The following is a 16,192-nucleotide window of genomic DNA, read 5'->3' on the forward strand; positions in this document are numbered from 1 at the left end:
CTCCAGAGCTTGGAATGGAAGATTCCTAAGTCTCACCATTCCTCTTCTGTCAGCAGATATCTGTGAAACCCTCTGGCAAAGTATCTCATCCCCCATGCTGTTCCACATGGAGCATGGTGGCCTATCACAGTCCTGCTATTAGTTACTCCTTAAAAGGCTGAAGTCTGTGCAATGGATCTAAAGATTACACCCTTCTGATGACCCACATGGATATCAATATGATGCCACATAATTAGTGCCCTGCCAAATTCACGGTCCATTTTTGTCAATTTCATGGTCATAGGGTTTTAAAATTTGTAAATTTCATGATTTCAGCTATTTAAATCTGAAACTTCATGGTGTTGTAATTGTAGGAGTCCTTACCCGAAAAGGAGTTGGGGGAGGGTGTCACAAGGTTGTTGTAGGGAAGGTTGTTGTACTGCTACCCTTACTTCTGTGCTGCTGCCAGTGGCGCTGCCTTATGAGCTGGAGAGCGGTGGCTGCTGGCCAGGAGCCCAGCTCTGAAGGCAGAGATGCCATCAGCACCTGCACAGAAGTAAGGATGGCATGGTATGGTATTGCCACTCTTACTTCTTCATTGCTGTCTGCAGAGTTGGGCCCTTGGCCAGCAGCTGCCTCTCTCTGGCCGCCCAGCTCTGAAAGCAGCAGCGCAGAAGTGACAGTGGCATGGTATTGCCACACTTATTTCTGTGGTGCTGCTGGTGGGGAGCTGCCTTAGGAGCTGGACGCCTGGCCAATAGCTGCCAGTCTCCGACTTCCTAGCTCTGAAAGCAGTGCAGAAGTAAGGGTGGCAATACCACCCCCCCAAAAGAACCTTGTTACCCCCCGCAACTCCCTTTTGGGTCAGGACCCCCAATTTGAGAAACACTGATCTGCCCCCATTAAATCTGTATAGATAGGGTAAAAGCACTCAAAAGACCAGATTTCATGGGGGGAGACCAGATTTCACAGTCCCTGATTTGTTTTTCATTGGGGGGGGGGTTCATTGGTCTTTTTCATGGGTGTGGATTTTTTTTCAGTTTGCTTTTTTAAAAACCTAGGAAATTAAACATCCAAAAACTGTGTTATAGGAGCATAATTAGGTTGCAAATTCAAGCACTCAAACGTTACAAAATGCCAGAAGTATCAATTTCCTTCTAGGGAGTTCCTTCAGAGCAGGTTTGATTAGTGTACAGCAAATAAGACATGGAACAATGAGGAATAAACGAAAGTAAGTGAGCACTGTCGATTGTGTGCACTGAATGAAGAAGGGAACTTGGAGGGGGGAATAGTATGTGATAATGTAAGTAAACACAATATCATGATGCATAATCTCAAGGGTGGGGCAAATTAGGAAAACATTAATTCTGGCATTTCCTAACTTTTGAGTTCTTGACTCATACAAAATAAATAATTTGCTTGGAAACATTGTGCTCCAGAATTCATTATGTATTTCACTTAGTAGCTCACAAAAAATGTTCAATACTATTTGACCAGCTCTTATTATGTAATCTATTATGCAGAGGAACTTTGTGTTTCTGTAAATGGTTGACTGAAGAAGTGTGTGTGTGTGTGTGTGTGTGTGTGTGTGTGTGTGTGTGTGTGTGTGTGTGTGTAAGTAACTCATTTTAGAATGTAAGGCTTGTTCATTATATATAATGCATGAGCTGTTTTCTTCTCTTCTTTATTCCCTCCCCAAAAGGAGAATGAACCAGTAATTCTACAGAGTGAAATCCATGCGGTCTTTTCTAAACACCCATAGTCAGGGCCGGTGCTACCATTTAGGCCAACTAGGCGATTGCCTAGGCCGCCAAGATTTGGGGGCACCAAAAAGCGGCACCCCATAATTTTTTTAAAGTATTTCAAGCGGCCGCTGCGCTGGGAGGGAGAGGGAGTCTGAGCCGCTGCCGACAGCCCGGGGGTTCCACCGCGCACTTGCTGCTCCACTTCTCCTGCCTCCTAGGCTTGCAACGCCAGTCAGCTGTTTGGTGCCGCAAGCGTGGGAGGAGAATTAGAGCAGGGGCGGCTCGGGGATGACGCGGAGCAGAGGTGAGCTGGGGTGGGGAGATGCCGCACAGCTCCCTGGGCTGCGGGGTGGGGAGCTGCTGCGGGGGTGACTCAGGGGAGTGGGGGGAGCTGCCACAGGGCTCCTCACCTCTGCTCCGCATCCTCCCCGAGCATACTGCCCCCGCTTTAATTCTCCCGCCTCCCAGGCTTGCGGCGCCAATCAGCTGTTTGACGCCACAAACCTGGGAGGTGGGAGAATTAGAGCGGGGGCAGTGTGCTAGGGGAGGACGCAGAGCAGAGGTGAGCTGGGGTGGGGAGTTGCTGCACAGCTTCCGGGGGGGAGCTGCTGTGGTGGGGGGGGTTGACTCAGGGCGGGGGCGGGCAGGGAGCTGCTGCAGGGCTGGGGTGGGGGCTCAAGGTGGAAGTTGCTCCTAGGGTGTGAAAATTCCTTGCACCAGCCCTGCCCATAGTTCTGTGAAGGAAGAACAGTCTACTACTTTCTCTTCATGGGAGTTAGTTTGGTTGGTTGGTTTGGAATTACTCTTGGACTTACGAGACTTGCTTGCTTTCCTGATCTGTCTTGGCTTGTGTAGGAAAACTCTGGTTTATGGACATTGGCTGTCCCATTGTGTATTGTACATTTCATTTCCCTGAGATCCATTTGCCTGACAGGCTGCTAATTGTATGTCTTTATTCATAAAAATCAGTATAAGAGTTTTGTTGATTTAAGTGGCAGCCTGAGTTGTTCTGTTCCAAATTTTAACTCGAAAAAATTCTTATTCCTAAGCTAAAATTCCCTATAAAAGAGGCAGATGATACTTCTGATAGATCTAAAACAAAACTTGATCTCAAACTCAACAGTGTCTGTCCTTGTTTTTAAATGTGTCTCTGTGTTGTATCGTACAGAAACTTAGCATATAATAAGTAATTTCATTTGTAGTCTTAAGCAATGAGGTCAGTGCAAGCAGACCCCTCTGTCAATTAAATTACCATGGGTTCAAGGATCTACCTATGCAGAGTTCATTGCAGGCTCAGAGCCTGAGCTCACATACCAAGCTAGTTCCTTGCCACAGAATACAAGGAAGCAAGAATGCTATATAGACCCACTGTTTTCTGTTATTTGAGTATGAATTATGCTGTATATTCTGTTCGTAGATCAGCTTTTAATAATAATAATGAATAATCTCAATGTGAAGGCTATATCATAATAATATAATTCATTTTCATTCAGATCAGTGGTCTTTATTCCTGTATCATTTATAATACTGCACCGATGGGTGATTATCAAACATTTAAAAATAGCAATAAAAAAGAGTACTGAATAATAACCTGTCTTTGAATTAAGAGCTACACCAAAAGTTGTCTGCTTATGCTGGATATCTGATTCATTTCTTGAACTGAAAATAAAGGGCCAAATCATAGCTGGTTCTTGTGAGTAGTCCCACATAAGTCAGTGGCACTACTCATGTAAGTGAGCTGAACAGGGTATAGTCTAGAAAGTAAGTCAATGAGGGGAAGCAAACACTTCTATATTTGTCCAGCTTGCCTCTGTAAAGACATGTCATGTACTCGAGTGGTAATCAGACACAATCAGAACAGTGCAGAAGGCATCATGTAACTTGCTCTGCTAATGTAATGGCCTCACTGCCCCTGCAAAGGAAAGTGTGATCCAAGCTAGGGCATCACTTAGAATACAGGGGTGAGCGCCAGGACTGATAACAAGTTGGATAGTGCCCAGCAACAGCTTGTATCAAGAGAAAGTTGTTAGGAAAGTATTGGGGGCTAGTGTATTTTTTTGCAATGGGAGCTGATAGGAAGCTCTTACACAACTATTAATTTAGGTTAGGGCAACTGGATTAAACCCTGCCACAAAGGGACCATTTTTTTACTCATCTTTGGTTTTGATTTTGGTTAAGATAATGGTGCCCCAACATGTCACACCAAGGTCCCAAGTGGTGTTGGCCGTGAATGCACAGCAATGTAATATTTTCGTTAGACTATCTTCTTCTGTTAATTATTATTAGTATAGTAGCACCCAAAGGCCTCAGTCAGGCTCAGGCACCCTTAATGTGTGAGGCTCTGTACAAACACATAGGATGATTGGGCCCCTGCCCCAGTGAGCTTTCTATCTAATTTAAGACAAGATGCAACGTGAAAGTGAAATGATGACAGTAACAGTAATAAGCACACAATAACGTGGGCTAGTGATGTGCGCACTGGTCACTGGCTAGAGCCTGGCTATAAATTGCTTGTTGATTGACATAACTGGCAGTGATACTGTGAAGTGGGTTATCTTTACCTTCATACTGTAGTTACAGGGAATAATTGCAGGTGTTTTTATAGCATAGGACAGTGTTTCACAAACTTGGGACACCGCTTGTGTAGGGAAAGCCCTTGTTGGGCCAGGCTGGTTTGTTTACCTGCCACATCCGCAGGTTAGGCTGATCGCGGCTCCCACTGGCCGTGGTTCATTGATCCAGGCCAATGGGAGCCGCGATGTGTTTCTCCCTCCCCCCGCTTTGCTGCTCCAGCCACGTCTTTTTTTTTCCCTCTTCTTTGCTGCTCCGGTGGCCCCGCCCCCCCTTTTTTTTGCTTGAGGCAGCAAAAAAGCCAGAGCTGGCCCTGCCCGCACTGATAGGACCCAGCTGAATGCGTGGAGGCAAACAATTGCGGAGTTCCGTAAAGCATTACAGGAACATGAACAGAGGAGGTACGTGCGTGATGAGAGCAGGCAGGAAGCTATGGTCAAGCTCATGGGGGAGCAAACTGACATGCTTCACCGTATGGCGGATCTAATGCAGAAAAGGCAGCAAGACTACAGATTGCCGCCGCAGCCCCTGTATAACCGCCCTCCCTCCTTCCCAAGCTCCATAGCCTCCTCACCCAGGTGCCCAAGAACATGAGGGGGGAGGCTATGGGGACCCACACACGCAACCCCAGGGGATTGCCCAAGCAGCAGAAAGCTGGCATATGTGAACTTTTTGATATGGTTTCTTGACTTGCCCTTCCCTCCTCCTCCACCCCCCCAACCCCTCCCCCATGTGCCTTCTGATTTGTCTCAAAGTGTTGTGCAACAAATAATAAAGAACAGTTTTTAAACAATTTAGACTTTATTTCCTTTCTCATATATATATGTATATATATGTATGTATATATATATATATATATATATATATATATGGGGGGGCAGGTAACTTCAAGAGAAAAAAACACAACTGTCACACTGTACCCTGGCCAATCATGAAACTGGCTTTCAAAGCTTCTCTGATGCTCAGCGCGCCCTGCTGCGCTCTTCTAATCGCCCTGTTGTCTGGCTGTGTGAAACTGGCCACCAGGCGAGTTGCCTCAACCTCCCACCCCGCCATAAATGTCTCCACCCTACTCTCACAGAGATTGTGGAACACACAACAAGCAGCAATTACAATTCAAATATTGGTTATGCTGAGATCTAACTGAGTCAGTAAACTGCGCCAGCGCACTTTCAAACGTCTAAATGCACATTCTACCACCATTCTGCGCTTGCTCAGCCTATAGTTGAACGGCTCCTTACTACAGTCCAGGGTGCCTGTGTATGGCTTCATGAGCCATGGCATTAAGGAGTAGGCTGGGTCTCCGAGGATAACTATAGGCATTTCAACATTCCCAAGAGTAATTTTTTGGTCTGGGAAGTAAGGCCCTTCCTGCAGCTGTTCAAACAGACCAGAGTTCCTGAAGATATGAGCGTCATGCACCTTTCCCAGCCATCCCACGCTGATGTCGGTGAAACATCCCTTGTGATCCACCAATGCTTGCAGCACCATGGAAAAGTACACCTTGCAGTTTATGTACTGGCTGCCCCGGTGTGCCAGAGCCAAGATAGGGATATGCGTTCCATCTATCGCTCTCCTACAGTTAAGGAACCCCAGCACATTAAAGCCATCCACAATGGTCTGCACATTTCCCAGAGTCACTACCCTTGATAGCAGCTGGCCAATGATTGCGTTGGCTACTTGCAGCACTGCAGCCCCCACAGTAGATTTGCCCACTCCAAACTGATTCCCAATTGACCAGTAGCTGTCGGGCATTGCAAGCCTCCACAGTGCTATGGCCACTCACTTCTCAGCTGTGAGAGCTGTTCTCATTTTGGTGTCCCTGTGCTTCGGGGCCGGGGACAGCAAGTCACAAAGTTCCATGAACGTGACCCTATGCATACGAAGGTTTCACAGCCACTGGGAATCATCCCAGACCCGCAACACTATGCGGTCCCACCAGTTTGTGCTTGTTTCCTGGGCCCAGAATTGGCGTTCCACGGCATGAACCAGGCCCAATGCCACCATGATCTCCCAATCACCACATGCCGTGCTTCTAGGAATGTCTGTGTTCATGTCCTCATCAGTATAGTAATTGCATTGTCGTCGCTTCCTCGCCTGGTTTTGCAGGTACTGCACATAGTGCTGGATAATGCGCGAGGTATTTACAATGGTCAAAACTGCAGCGGAGATCAGAGCGGGCTCCATGCTTGCCGCGCTATGGCGCCTGCATGGGTAATCCTGGAAAAAGGGCTTGAAATGAGCTGTTCGGTTCAAGATGGCCTATAAAAGGCGGTAAGTGGTTGTCTTCTGTAGCTTTCATGGAGTAAGGAAGCTCATTAGAGCTGCAAGAGCGGGAGAGCAGAGTTTGTGGCAGAATCTCTCTGTTCACAATGGCTAAAAAACGGCAGGGACTTGCTGCCTTCTGTAGTTTCCATGGAGCCCAGGACAGACAACTTAGAAAAAGCGGCAGAAGTGCTGCGGCTCTGTTCACGATGGCCGAAAAACGATGCTAGCCTGGGTACTGTGGATGCACTCTGCCGAATTCACGCACTTTAGTGGGGAAACACAACACCGAATGTATAAAATTGCTTCCAAAAATTCAAATAAAATAAGTAAGAATTAATTTCATACTGTAGACGTACCCAGACATTAGCTTAAAATAAGTGTCAGCAACTGATATTTCATTGTGTTGAGTGGCAGCAGTCTAAGCTGCTTTTTTATCTCCCTAATGATTCATTATCCTTTTTATTTTATAAAACTTGCCGCATATGTTTCAATATTAAGGCATGTCTGCACAGAAAGTTAGTGTGAAAAAGCTAGGTTGTGATTTTAAAGTCCAATAGCTACTCATGAACTCCCCATGTGAACATTCTCTTATTCTGCACTAAGAGAGCCTTTTTGCAGTTTAGCTTAATACACTTTAAAGTGGACTAGGCTCAATGGCCCAGAGGCATTTTTAGTGTGGAATACGAATGTCCACATAGGCAGATAGTGCCAAATAGCTGTTGTGCTTTAAATTTACAACACTAGCTTCCCCTGTAGACAAACCTTTAGTGAATTCACTTTTCCACTCACAATGTACTTAATTTTTAACTATATTGGGCTGGACCAACTTAAATCGAGCAGCTTTACTGCACTGTGTCATGCTACCCTTTCTGTGCTCCAGTCTTAAGGTTTGTAATAAGAGTGTTTCATGCAACTCTCTTTGGAAAACATTCCAGAAAAGCATGAATATTCTAGGAGCCATTTGTAAGTCTGCTTTATAATTAGACAGGAGGGAGACTACATTGTTCCATCACATATATTGGGAAGCTGATGAAGATAAGGATGTATTTTAGTCTCACTTGTGTTTGCATAACAGTCTCAGAGGGGGCTCAGGAATGTGGCTCCCCCATTTTCAGTCCCAGGAATCTGGGTGTGATCTTACTGGCGCTGGGGCTCTCTCTGAAATCCAATGTCCAAACTCCCACAGGATCATCTTAAATTGTCATCTAAAATTGAAGTGATCCAATATGCTGAAAAGTGAGTGCCATATTTATTACGTGCATCTGAATGTTGTGTGTGTTTGAGATATTTGACAGAGCATAGTGACCAGTCCTTGAGCTACGACAGAAGGTGGAATATTATTCCAACACAGGAAAATGTAGGATAATGATGATTTTTAAAAAACAGGAGTCCATAAAATAAGCAGCCTCAGGCAGGAGATACAAGATCCTAGTCATGTGTGCCTTGGTTTTTAATGGGAATGGTGGTGACCTAATGCCAGACATTTCCTTCCAGCTTTCGTGCATGGTAGTGTTATGATTTTTGGCTCATTTAATTTTCAGCTATAGATAAAAGCTAGCAATTAACCTTCAAAGATACAGAAATAGTATAAAAATGGTTTTGGAATCTCTAAGTACAGAACCTAGAGTAGCCACTTCCTCTTAAATTTTTATATGCATTTGTATGCTTTTAACAGTATGAGTCCCATTGATTTAATGGGAACTGTGCCACTTAAAAACCACTGCACACCACTTTGGAAATACAAGGGCTCGTGTTCCAGTAAGCATGTGGAGCATGCACTTTCCAGGCAGAACCAGAGACCTTTTAAATTGTTAGATTAGGAGCCAGATGCTGGCTCATGCTAAGCCCCCTTTGCACTGATATAAAGCTCCCCTAAAGGCAGGGGTAGCTAAGGGTTCCCGTGGCATGGGATGTGGGGCTAGCTAGGATAGCTCTTTCCATTTCCACTGACCCCCTCCATTATTAATGTTACTATAGTGCCTAGGAGCCCTAGTCATGTTGTGTTGTATAAACCCAGAACACACAAGATGGACCTGTCCCCAGAAAGCTTACAATCCAAAAGCCCACACTGCATTGCCTTGCCAGCATTATTGTCCATGATCATAATAGGAATTAGGAAACCAATTATAAACTGCCCATTTCCTGAAGGCTTTCTCGCTGCAATTCATTTGTTGGCTGGATACAGGGCAGACACTAGTGTAGGAAGGCTCCCAACACCAGGAAAAGCAGCCCCATTTGTGCATACAAGCATTACGCTTGGCCCAGTGATATCCGTGTGTAGCTCAGGCCCAGTAGAGACGCAGCGGATGATCAGCATCATGTTCTTTCCCTTCATTCACCACAGAAACACTGATTGTCCTTGTTGCTCATCCTGAAATTTGCCTCCATTACTGGTAAGAATGACCATTTACCTGAGTTTCTGAATGCTGTCTCAGCTCATCATTGCCTCTGGGAGTGTCCCATTTTCAAACTCCTGAGTTTTTCTTTGGCAGCTGGAAATATTGTTCTGAGCAACAGTAGTGGCCGGGCTGGTACAGACACATTGTTGTACATGCCCACTTTGTCTCCCATGAGGCAAGGAAAATCCTGTTGTGGTGCCAGCCTTATCAAATAGCATGATAGCAAACTTCGCACCCCTACCAGAACTTTGGGCCATACCAGGGAACGTTGCAGCGAGTGTGGAATATGTCAGAGGTTCTGCTGAAGGAATGTGAAACAGGAACTCTCAGGACTACTAAGATTGAACTAGGCTAGTGAAGTGGGGGAAGAATGGCAGAAGTCATAGGGTGGTCTTGCCTGGAGCACCCTCCTCTGGCAGGCCGCAGCATGACAAACATGACTGTCTCAGTTTCCCCTTTCGACAGCCAGTGCAAAGGAACATTGTTTTTTTGTGTCTGATATAAAGCCCACCTCTGGGCATAATTTATTCACATACACCAGTGCAATACTTCCTCCAAACCTTGTAGTAAAACCAACTTCCAATAAACACAGTAAAGAAACCTTTTTCCTGTTCCTCTCTCCACAGACATCACCAGCAAGAATCAATAGCAGCTCTTGTTCTCAGTTCCTTTGGCCCCTAATCAAGGCCTCCCTGATTGAGATTGACCAATCTTCCTGCTGCCCTTCACTCAAGGCTTCAGGCCTCCTCATCCTTCATGGTTTTACTCCCCCAAACCTCCCTGCCTGGGAGTCATACCCCTGGTCATGGGATCCACCCTCCTGCAACAACCCTCTTGCTTCCAGACTTGGCTTCTTCTGACCAAGCTGGATCTTCCCCTTTATGCTGGGGCCACTGCCCAAGCCGCCTGCTCATCAGGAGTCCCCAGCTTTGGTCAGTTTTTACCAACAGCTTCCTCTTAGCTCCTCACCAGCAACTCAGTTACAGCTCTGCTTCCAAAGTCAGTCCCCTGCCAAGTAACTCCTGGCAGCTCTTTCCTTGCTGCTTCTCTCTCCTTTGGGTTGCAAATACCTCTCACCTACCCCTTCCTGGTTCCCTCAGGCTGTGATTTGCTAGGTCTCTGACTAACCAGGTATCCTCCTTTCTAGGGTCCCCGGGCCCTCTTTTGAGCCCCATATGTTACAGACCAGAGTTACAGTCACCTCTAGCACACAACCCTACAAATTTGCCACTTTGGGCACTTCACAGATCGGGCCCAAAGTCTCACTGAAACCAATGGCTCAGGGTGCTCAATGCTCTCCAGGATCAAACTCTTCTTAGAGGCTTAGTGTGCCCTGGCCAGGGTCTGTTTGGTTTACAAAGAGAGGTAGAGTCATTGATTAAGTGAGGTCAGACAGGCCCCTGGAAACCTGTCTTGTCTCTAATGCTGGAGAGCACATATTATTGTTTGTTTATTATTTGTATCATCGTAATGACTAGTCCCGAATTCAGCAGTTATTTCATTGTACTTAAAGGTATAGTCATTCATTACTTTTTGTCTATTGACTGCAATTCAGCTGATGAAAAACCAAGAAGCATAGAGATATTAAGTGGCTGAGTAGTTAATGTGTTTTCCAGGTCTCCTCAGCTATATTATGGTTCTGACTTAGTATTTTGCACGCTGATGGAATACTTATATATGAAATTAATAAGAATCACATTTCATTATGTCCAAAATAAATGGTTATATTTAAATAACTTTCCTAGAGATTGGAAATATAAAAACTGTAATGTAAGAAGGTGATTATTTCAGAAGAAAATAATTGCAGTGTTTGTTTGAAGTATCCTGAACATTTGGCAGCACTTTATACTTATGCTAAGGAGAGGTAAACCAGAAGCTGATAATTTAGCATCTACTGTAAAAAGGCCTTTTTTCACATGGAAAGAAAGAATTCTTCAACTATTTTAGTTAAAAATTATAACCCAAATATTCTCAAAGTACTGTATGAGTATTTCTGAAGCAATGTATCGCTAAACTTCAATTAATAGGTTACTGTTATTTTCTTGAACCCACTACAGTGAAATCCACCACAGCAAACACATAGCATAAGGATAGACTTATCTACAGAATCAAGTGATTGAATATGAGACTTTGCTGTTCCTTTGGGTATTTGGCAATACCAGGGCAGTTTGCTAGGAGAAATGTAAAATGTGTTTATCCTACATTATGTTTATAGTTTTTTGATTACTTTGCAGGACTTGTTCTTCTTTTGCACTGCCAGTGAGAAAAGAAAAGTGTTATATTTTTTGTTTTTGTATTTTTGGGTCTCTCAAGGCACTGGGCTAGCAAGCCTTATCAGATGTTCACCATTCCTTTAGCCTCCGTTACATTATTTTTAACTTTCCGAGGTCCTGATGATGTTTACATTGAATCAAATGGCAAACTTCCTATTGAATTAAATGAAAGTAGGATTAATCTTATCTTCCATCTCTCTCTACATTTCTTCACGGACTCTGATGTAGTAACCTACTTCGAGGCAACCTAATAGCACCTGGCTGTTACTGTTAGATAATTTAAAGGACAGATTAACCTGTATGGGATATGCCTGCAGAAAATGTTTCTGTGTAGATATGTGCAGAATTGGGTTTGCAGCTTTATGACGTTTGGGTCAGAACATGATGGATGTGGGAAGGGGCAAGGTTAAGGGGCTCTCAGTGCAATCAACCCCTTCCCCTCCAGAACCTACGGGGATTTAGAACTCAGGACAGTGCTGATCTCTTTTGCACACTGACTCTTCCCCCTTCCAAGGGCGTGACACGTGGTGGAGTGGAGAGGCCCAGTATTCAGAATCACTAGACCCCAGGGTCTGTTAGCTTCTCCAATGATTTGCCATTGGACCTTGGCTAAGTCTCAGGTTGCCCATCTATAAAATGGAGGCAGTAATACCCACCTATCTTTGTAAAGCACTCTGAGATCTACAGATTAAAAATATCAGAGGGGTAGCCGTGTTAGTCTGGATCTGTAAAAGCAGCAAAGAATCCTGTGGCACCTTATAGACTATACATGCATCCGACAAAGTGAGTCTTCACCCACGAAAGCTCATGCTCCAAAACGTCTGTTAGTCTATAATGTGCCACAGGATTCATTGCAGATTAAAAATATATATGTTAAGTATGATTACTGTTAAGCGGTATTTCAGGCAAGCAAAAGCTTTTTTTTTTTTTTGGTTGGATTGTCCTCTTTCATGCTGGTTTGGTTTATAGTTTTAACTTGGGACCGTTCCTGGAAGGAATAATCTTATATTGTAAGTTACAAGCAGACTTTGTTATAATTTGCTTTTAACTGGTCTGTAATTGGTTAAGGGTTAGTGTTATGTAGTTGATTTATTTCCTGTAAATCCTGCCACTTATTAAAGTTGTGACCTGCTCTAGGAAATGAGGTGTGGGCAAAATGAAACTGAACAGCTGGGGGCATGGGGGGCTTGCAAGGGGAAACACTAGTTAAGGGATTTGCTAAGTCTGTCCAGTGATTAGGAAATAAAACTAGGACAACAAAGTATAAATATGCACCTAATGTACTACTGACATTTTAGTTATTTTTATTAATAGAAAATAATTTACCAATAGCAGGAAAGATTTACACATCCACATGTAGGTCTTAATAGCTGCATAGCTTAGCAAACAGACTTGGTGTATTATACTTAATAAAATAACATTATTTTAATAGAAAAAATTATGGAACCTGTTAAATATTTTTGAGACACATTTGACACTTTTCAGTCTAGTTACGTGATGTGATAATTCCCTGGTGCAAGATCATTTTTAAAACAGTTTCTTAATTTTCCTAGGGGAAGAAATTGTGATTGCTATACCTCACGGGAGCCGCAGTGTGAGACTTACACTGAAAGGACCAGCACACCTTGGTATGAACAGTTTTTTATATATTATTACTAGACAGAATAAAACCAGAACCTTTTATCTGAGTGCATCCAAACTTTAAGTGTTTTGGCAAGATCAAAGCCTTGATTCCTCTTCCCGTTTTTAATTTTCAACCCAAACTGTTCGTACAGAACATTAATATTACATTGATTTTGGCTTGTTTTCAAAGAAGTCAGTTTAAAAATCACAATGGTATGAATATATGTGTAGTTATGGTTTCTTTATAATGCTGAACTGTACAAGAATTTTTTTTAGAGTATCTAAAATAAAGTACATTGTTCACGAGACTTGGAAAAACTTGCATCAGAACTATGTTCAGTGGAGGACTGAATGGGCTTTAGATCAACAACATGTATATATACCAGTGATGAGCACTATTTACAGATCTTTGAGAGAGAGAGAAACTGGAAATCGGACTTCAACCCCAAGTAACCAGTTCAAATCCAGAAAAGGCTGATAATGACCCAAAATGGGTTCCGTGGCCTTTGTGAAATGAGTAATGTCGTCTCAGTCTAGTTCCCCATGGATATGTTACAAAACCTACCATTATTACAACTGGGATTAATAGGTACCTCTCTTGGCAGTCTTAGTATGGAGGCCAAAGAATGACTGAGCATGGAGTTTTGAAGGTTTGATCCTTCTAAAGGTGTTGAGCATTCTGCCCTTGATTCATCAAAGCACTTATGCACATACTTAACTCTAAGTGTATGAGCAGTGTCACAGAAGTCAATCCCTAAACCTGCTGGTCAGTAAAATAAATAAATGACAAAACCAAGTCTGAGCTAAATTAAAGGATGCAAAGAAAACTAGTTAAGTAAGCTACAAAAAGCCAATGCTGGAACAAAGCCAAAGGAGGCTCCATGTGGCTCCCACACCGGGTTTAATTCTGGGAAATGGGAAACACTGGTCAATGAGCACCCTCTCCTGCAGCTGGCCAGTGGGTGCCAGAGACTCCCAGGAGGAGAAGCTACCTATTGTCCCTTGGTGAGTGTCTCCCTCACTTGCTACTGTGACTGTCCCTCCAGCCTCAACAGGTTCCCCAAACAATTAATGCAGGTGTGTGGTACTTCCTCTCTAGCTATTGGATGTGTAAAAGCTTTGTGTTTGTTTCCCATCTTTCATCAGGAGTTTGGTGCCTTTGTGAAACATTTATTTCCAAATGTTATCCAGTGGCTCTTGGTTACATTTGTGGTTATTACTTAGAATTCATTTCTTTACCAATGAGCAGTTTTTCCATATAGAACTTATTATTTAAATGGAAAGTGTGAACATCCTCACAGACAATGAAATAAACTTTTTAATCTGATATTTCAAACAATATTTTATTAGTGAGATTAAAATATTGTAGGGCTATTGGTCTGAATCATGATGATAAAAAGCACTTTTATTGCTGTGAGAAGTGTAAATGGTGAGAATGAAACATATTTCGCCTCTGTGTATCATACGTTTCTTCTAAGACAATGTCATCGTGGTTTTATTTAAAAGAACTTTGAATGACATTAGGTTGAAATTTTGCAGCTGAGAACATTAATGTAACCCCTGAATGTAACTTTGAAAAGTTCCATGAATGTATAAAATAAGCTATTCTTCCTCCCATACTAATTGTTTACAAAACAGAAACTTCTATCAACATAAATGATATTGCTTTTAAAAAATGTTTCAAGAGCTATTTAAAGCAGCAACCATGATTAGTTCATAGCAGAACTATTGTTCTCTGACTTGGTTTTAGTCTGTTTTAATTATAAGTACTTATAGAAGGGAGCTGATTGTTGCCTCAGCTTCAATGAATCCAGTGGAGCCAATGTTCCCCAGCTACGTTGCTATTTTTAGCACGCTAGCTCCAGTAGAGCTAGCCTGTGTCTGTCTGTCTACTCATGCTGAGAAGTGCACTTGGGGTAGAAAGCTTAAGAGAGGCTCCTTTTTTCCTCTTACCCTCTCCCCAACCAATCCTTCTGCAAATCTGGGAGGAGTCAGACACATTTATTTTGCACTCCAAATTCATTTCACCTATAATCTTAAAAATGACAAAAGTGAAAAAAGTGAGTGCTGGGCAGAAACAACAATTTTTCTCACCCTGTGGTCAAATCTTTACAGTAGAGACACATGGAAATGTACTACTGGACAATCTGCCTAACCCCCTCCTGTGACTAAAGTGTGTTGATGTTGTAAAAGTCATTTAATGACAGAGCCAAATGCTACTCTGTTATTCTCATGCAACTCCATTATCTTCAGTGACAGCGTGTTGGCATATTCATGGGCAGAATTTTAAGAAGACTTATTTAAAATACCAGACACTTGCTGGTTGTTAGAGGCTCTCTTGTTGGTTTGTTCTGGGGTAGATTCTCTCTCTCTCTCTCACACAGTTTTATTGCCACCCATGTCGGAGTATCTGAGCACCTTCTATATAACATCAATAGCAGTAGCCATGTTTCTAGTGGACTTCATAGAGTCTGGCATTTCTCCCTTTTAGGGGTACATTTTTGTGTGGAGAGGGGAGAGGAAAAGAATTGTGAGAGGTTTGGGAATAAAAGGGGTTTTGAATTGTGATAGTCTTTCCACCGTAAGTGGCTTTCTCAGAGAAGGCGGCTTTGCAGCATTTCATAAAGATATTCAGACTTTGGATTTCCCTGATCTCCTCTGGAAGATAGTTCCACAGCTGGGTCTCCTTGACAGAGAATGTTATGTCCCAGCTTTCACGTGTTTCATCCTGGTCTCTGTGATCTGCATTGTCCCAGAATAGCACAGCTGTCGCGGTGATTCATAGATTCAAATTTGGTCTTTCATGTAGCAGGTAGCAGATTCCAAACAAAGAAGTGCTCCACAAAATTGGTTTTGTCAGTATTTAAGCATGCTGGAAAGAGTCCACTTTTTTGTGTATTTTGTGGTCAGTTTAAGATGTATGACATATTATTAAGCAATCAGGAGGGGGCTCCATTATGCTAGTCTCTTTACTGACACATAAGAAACCCTAGTCCCTGTCTGTGGGCGCTTACAGTTCTCATAGTCTCACTTTTTAATGCCTTTGTTTTGTGAATAATGCAACAGGCAACAGCATTGTCACATTGTACCTAATAGGTTTATGAAACGAAGTGTTTTGTTTTGTTTTAGAATAAATTATGGGTTTTCTAATAGTTGTTTTAAAAGCTTTAGAATCAAAAGTAAGACAGAGAGTCCTCTGAAAACAATCCTCCTGCAGAAGAAACAGGAAAACCAGAAGCTAATATTTTTACAAGTGGCTAATGCTAGATAACTGAGTTCATGAACTTTGGGAGAGTGAGCTTAACTAGAAGAAACTGAAAGATGCTGTATCTTT

The 16,192-nt window shown here is 43.0% G+C and overlaps 1 protein-coding gene across 3 annotated transcripts in view; it reads left to right on the top strand.

The window, feature by feature from the left end:
* Nucleotides 1–16,192, top strand: part of ADAMTSL3 (ADAMTS like 3) — a 293,413-nt gene that overhangs the window by 173,624 nt on the left and 103,597 nt on the right. For all 3 annotated transcript variants that reach the window (XM_050966620.1, XM_050966618.1, XM_050966619.1), the window contains exon 8: nt 12,789–12,863. In XM_050966620.1, the coding sequence (XP_050822577.1) occupies nt 12,789–12,863 (75 nt within the window). The remainder of the gene's footprint in view (nt 1–12,788; nt 12,864–16,192) is intronic.

This window comes from Gopherus flavomarginatus, chromosome 9 (assembly GCF_025201925.1).
Source record: "Gopherus flavomarginatus isolate rGopFla2 chromosome 9, rGopFla2.mat.asm, whole genome shotgun sequence".
In the NCBI taxonomy this organism is placed as follows: domain Eukaryota; kingdom Metazoa; phylum Chordata; order Testudines; family Testudinidae; genus Gopherus; species Gopherus flavomarginatus.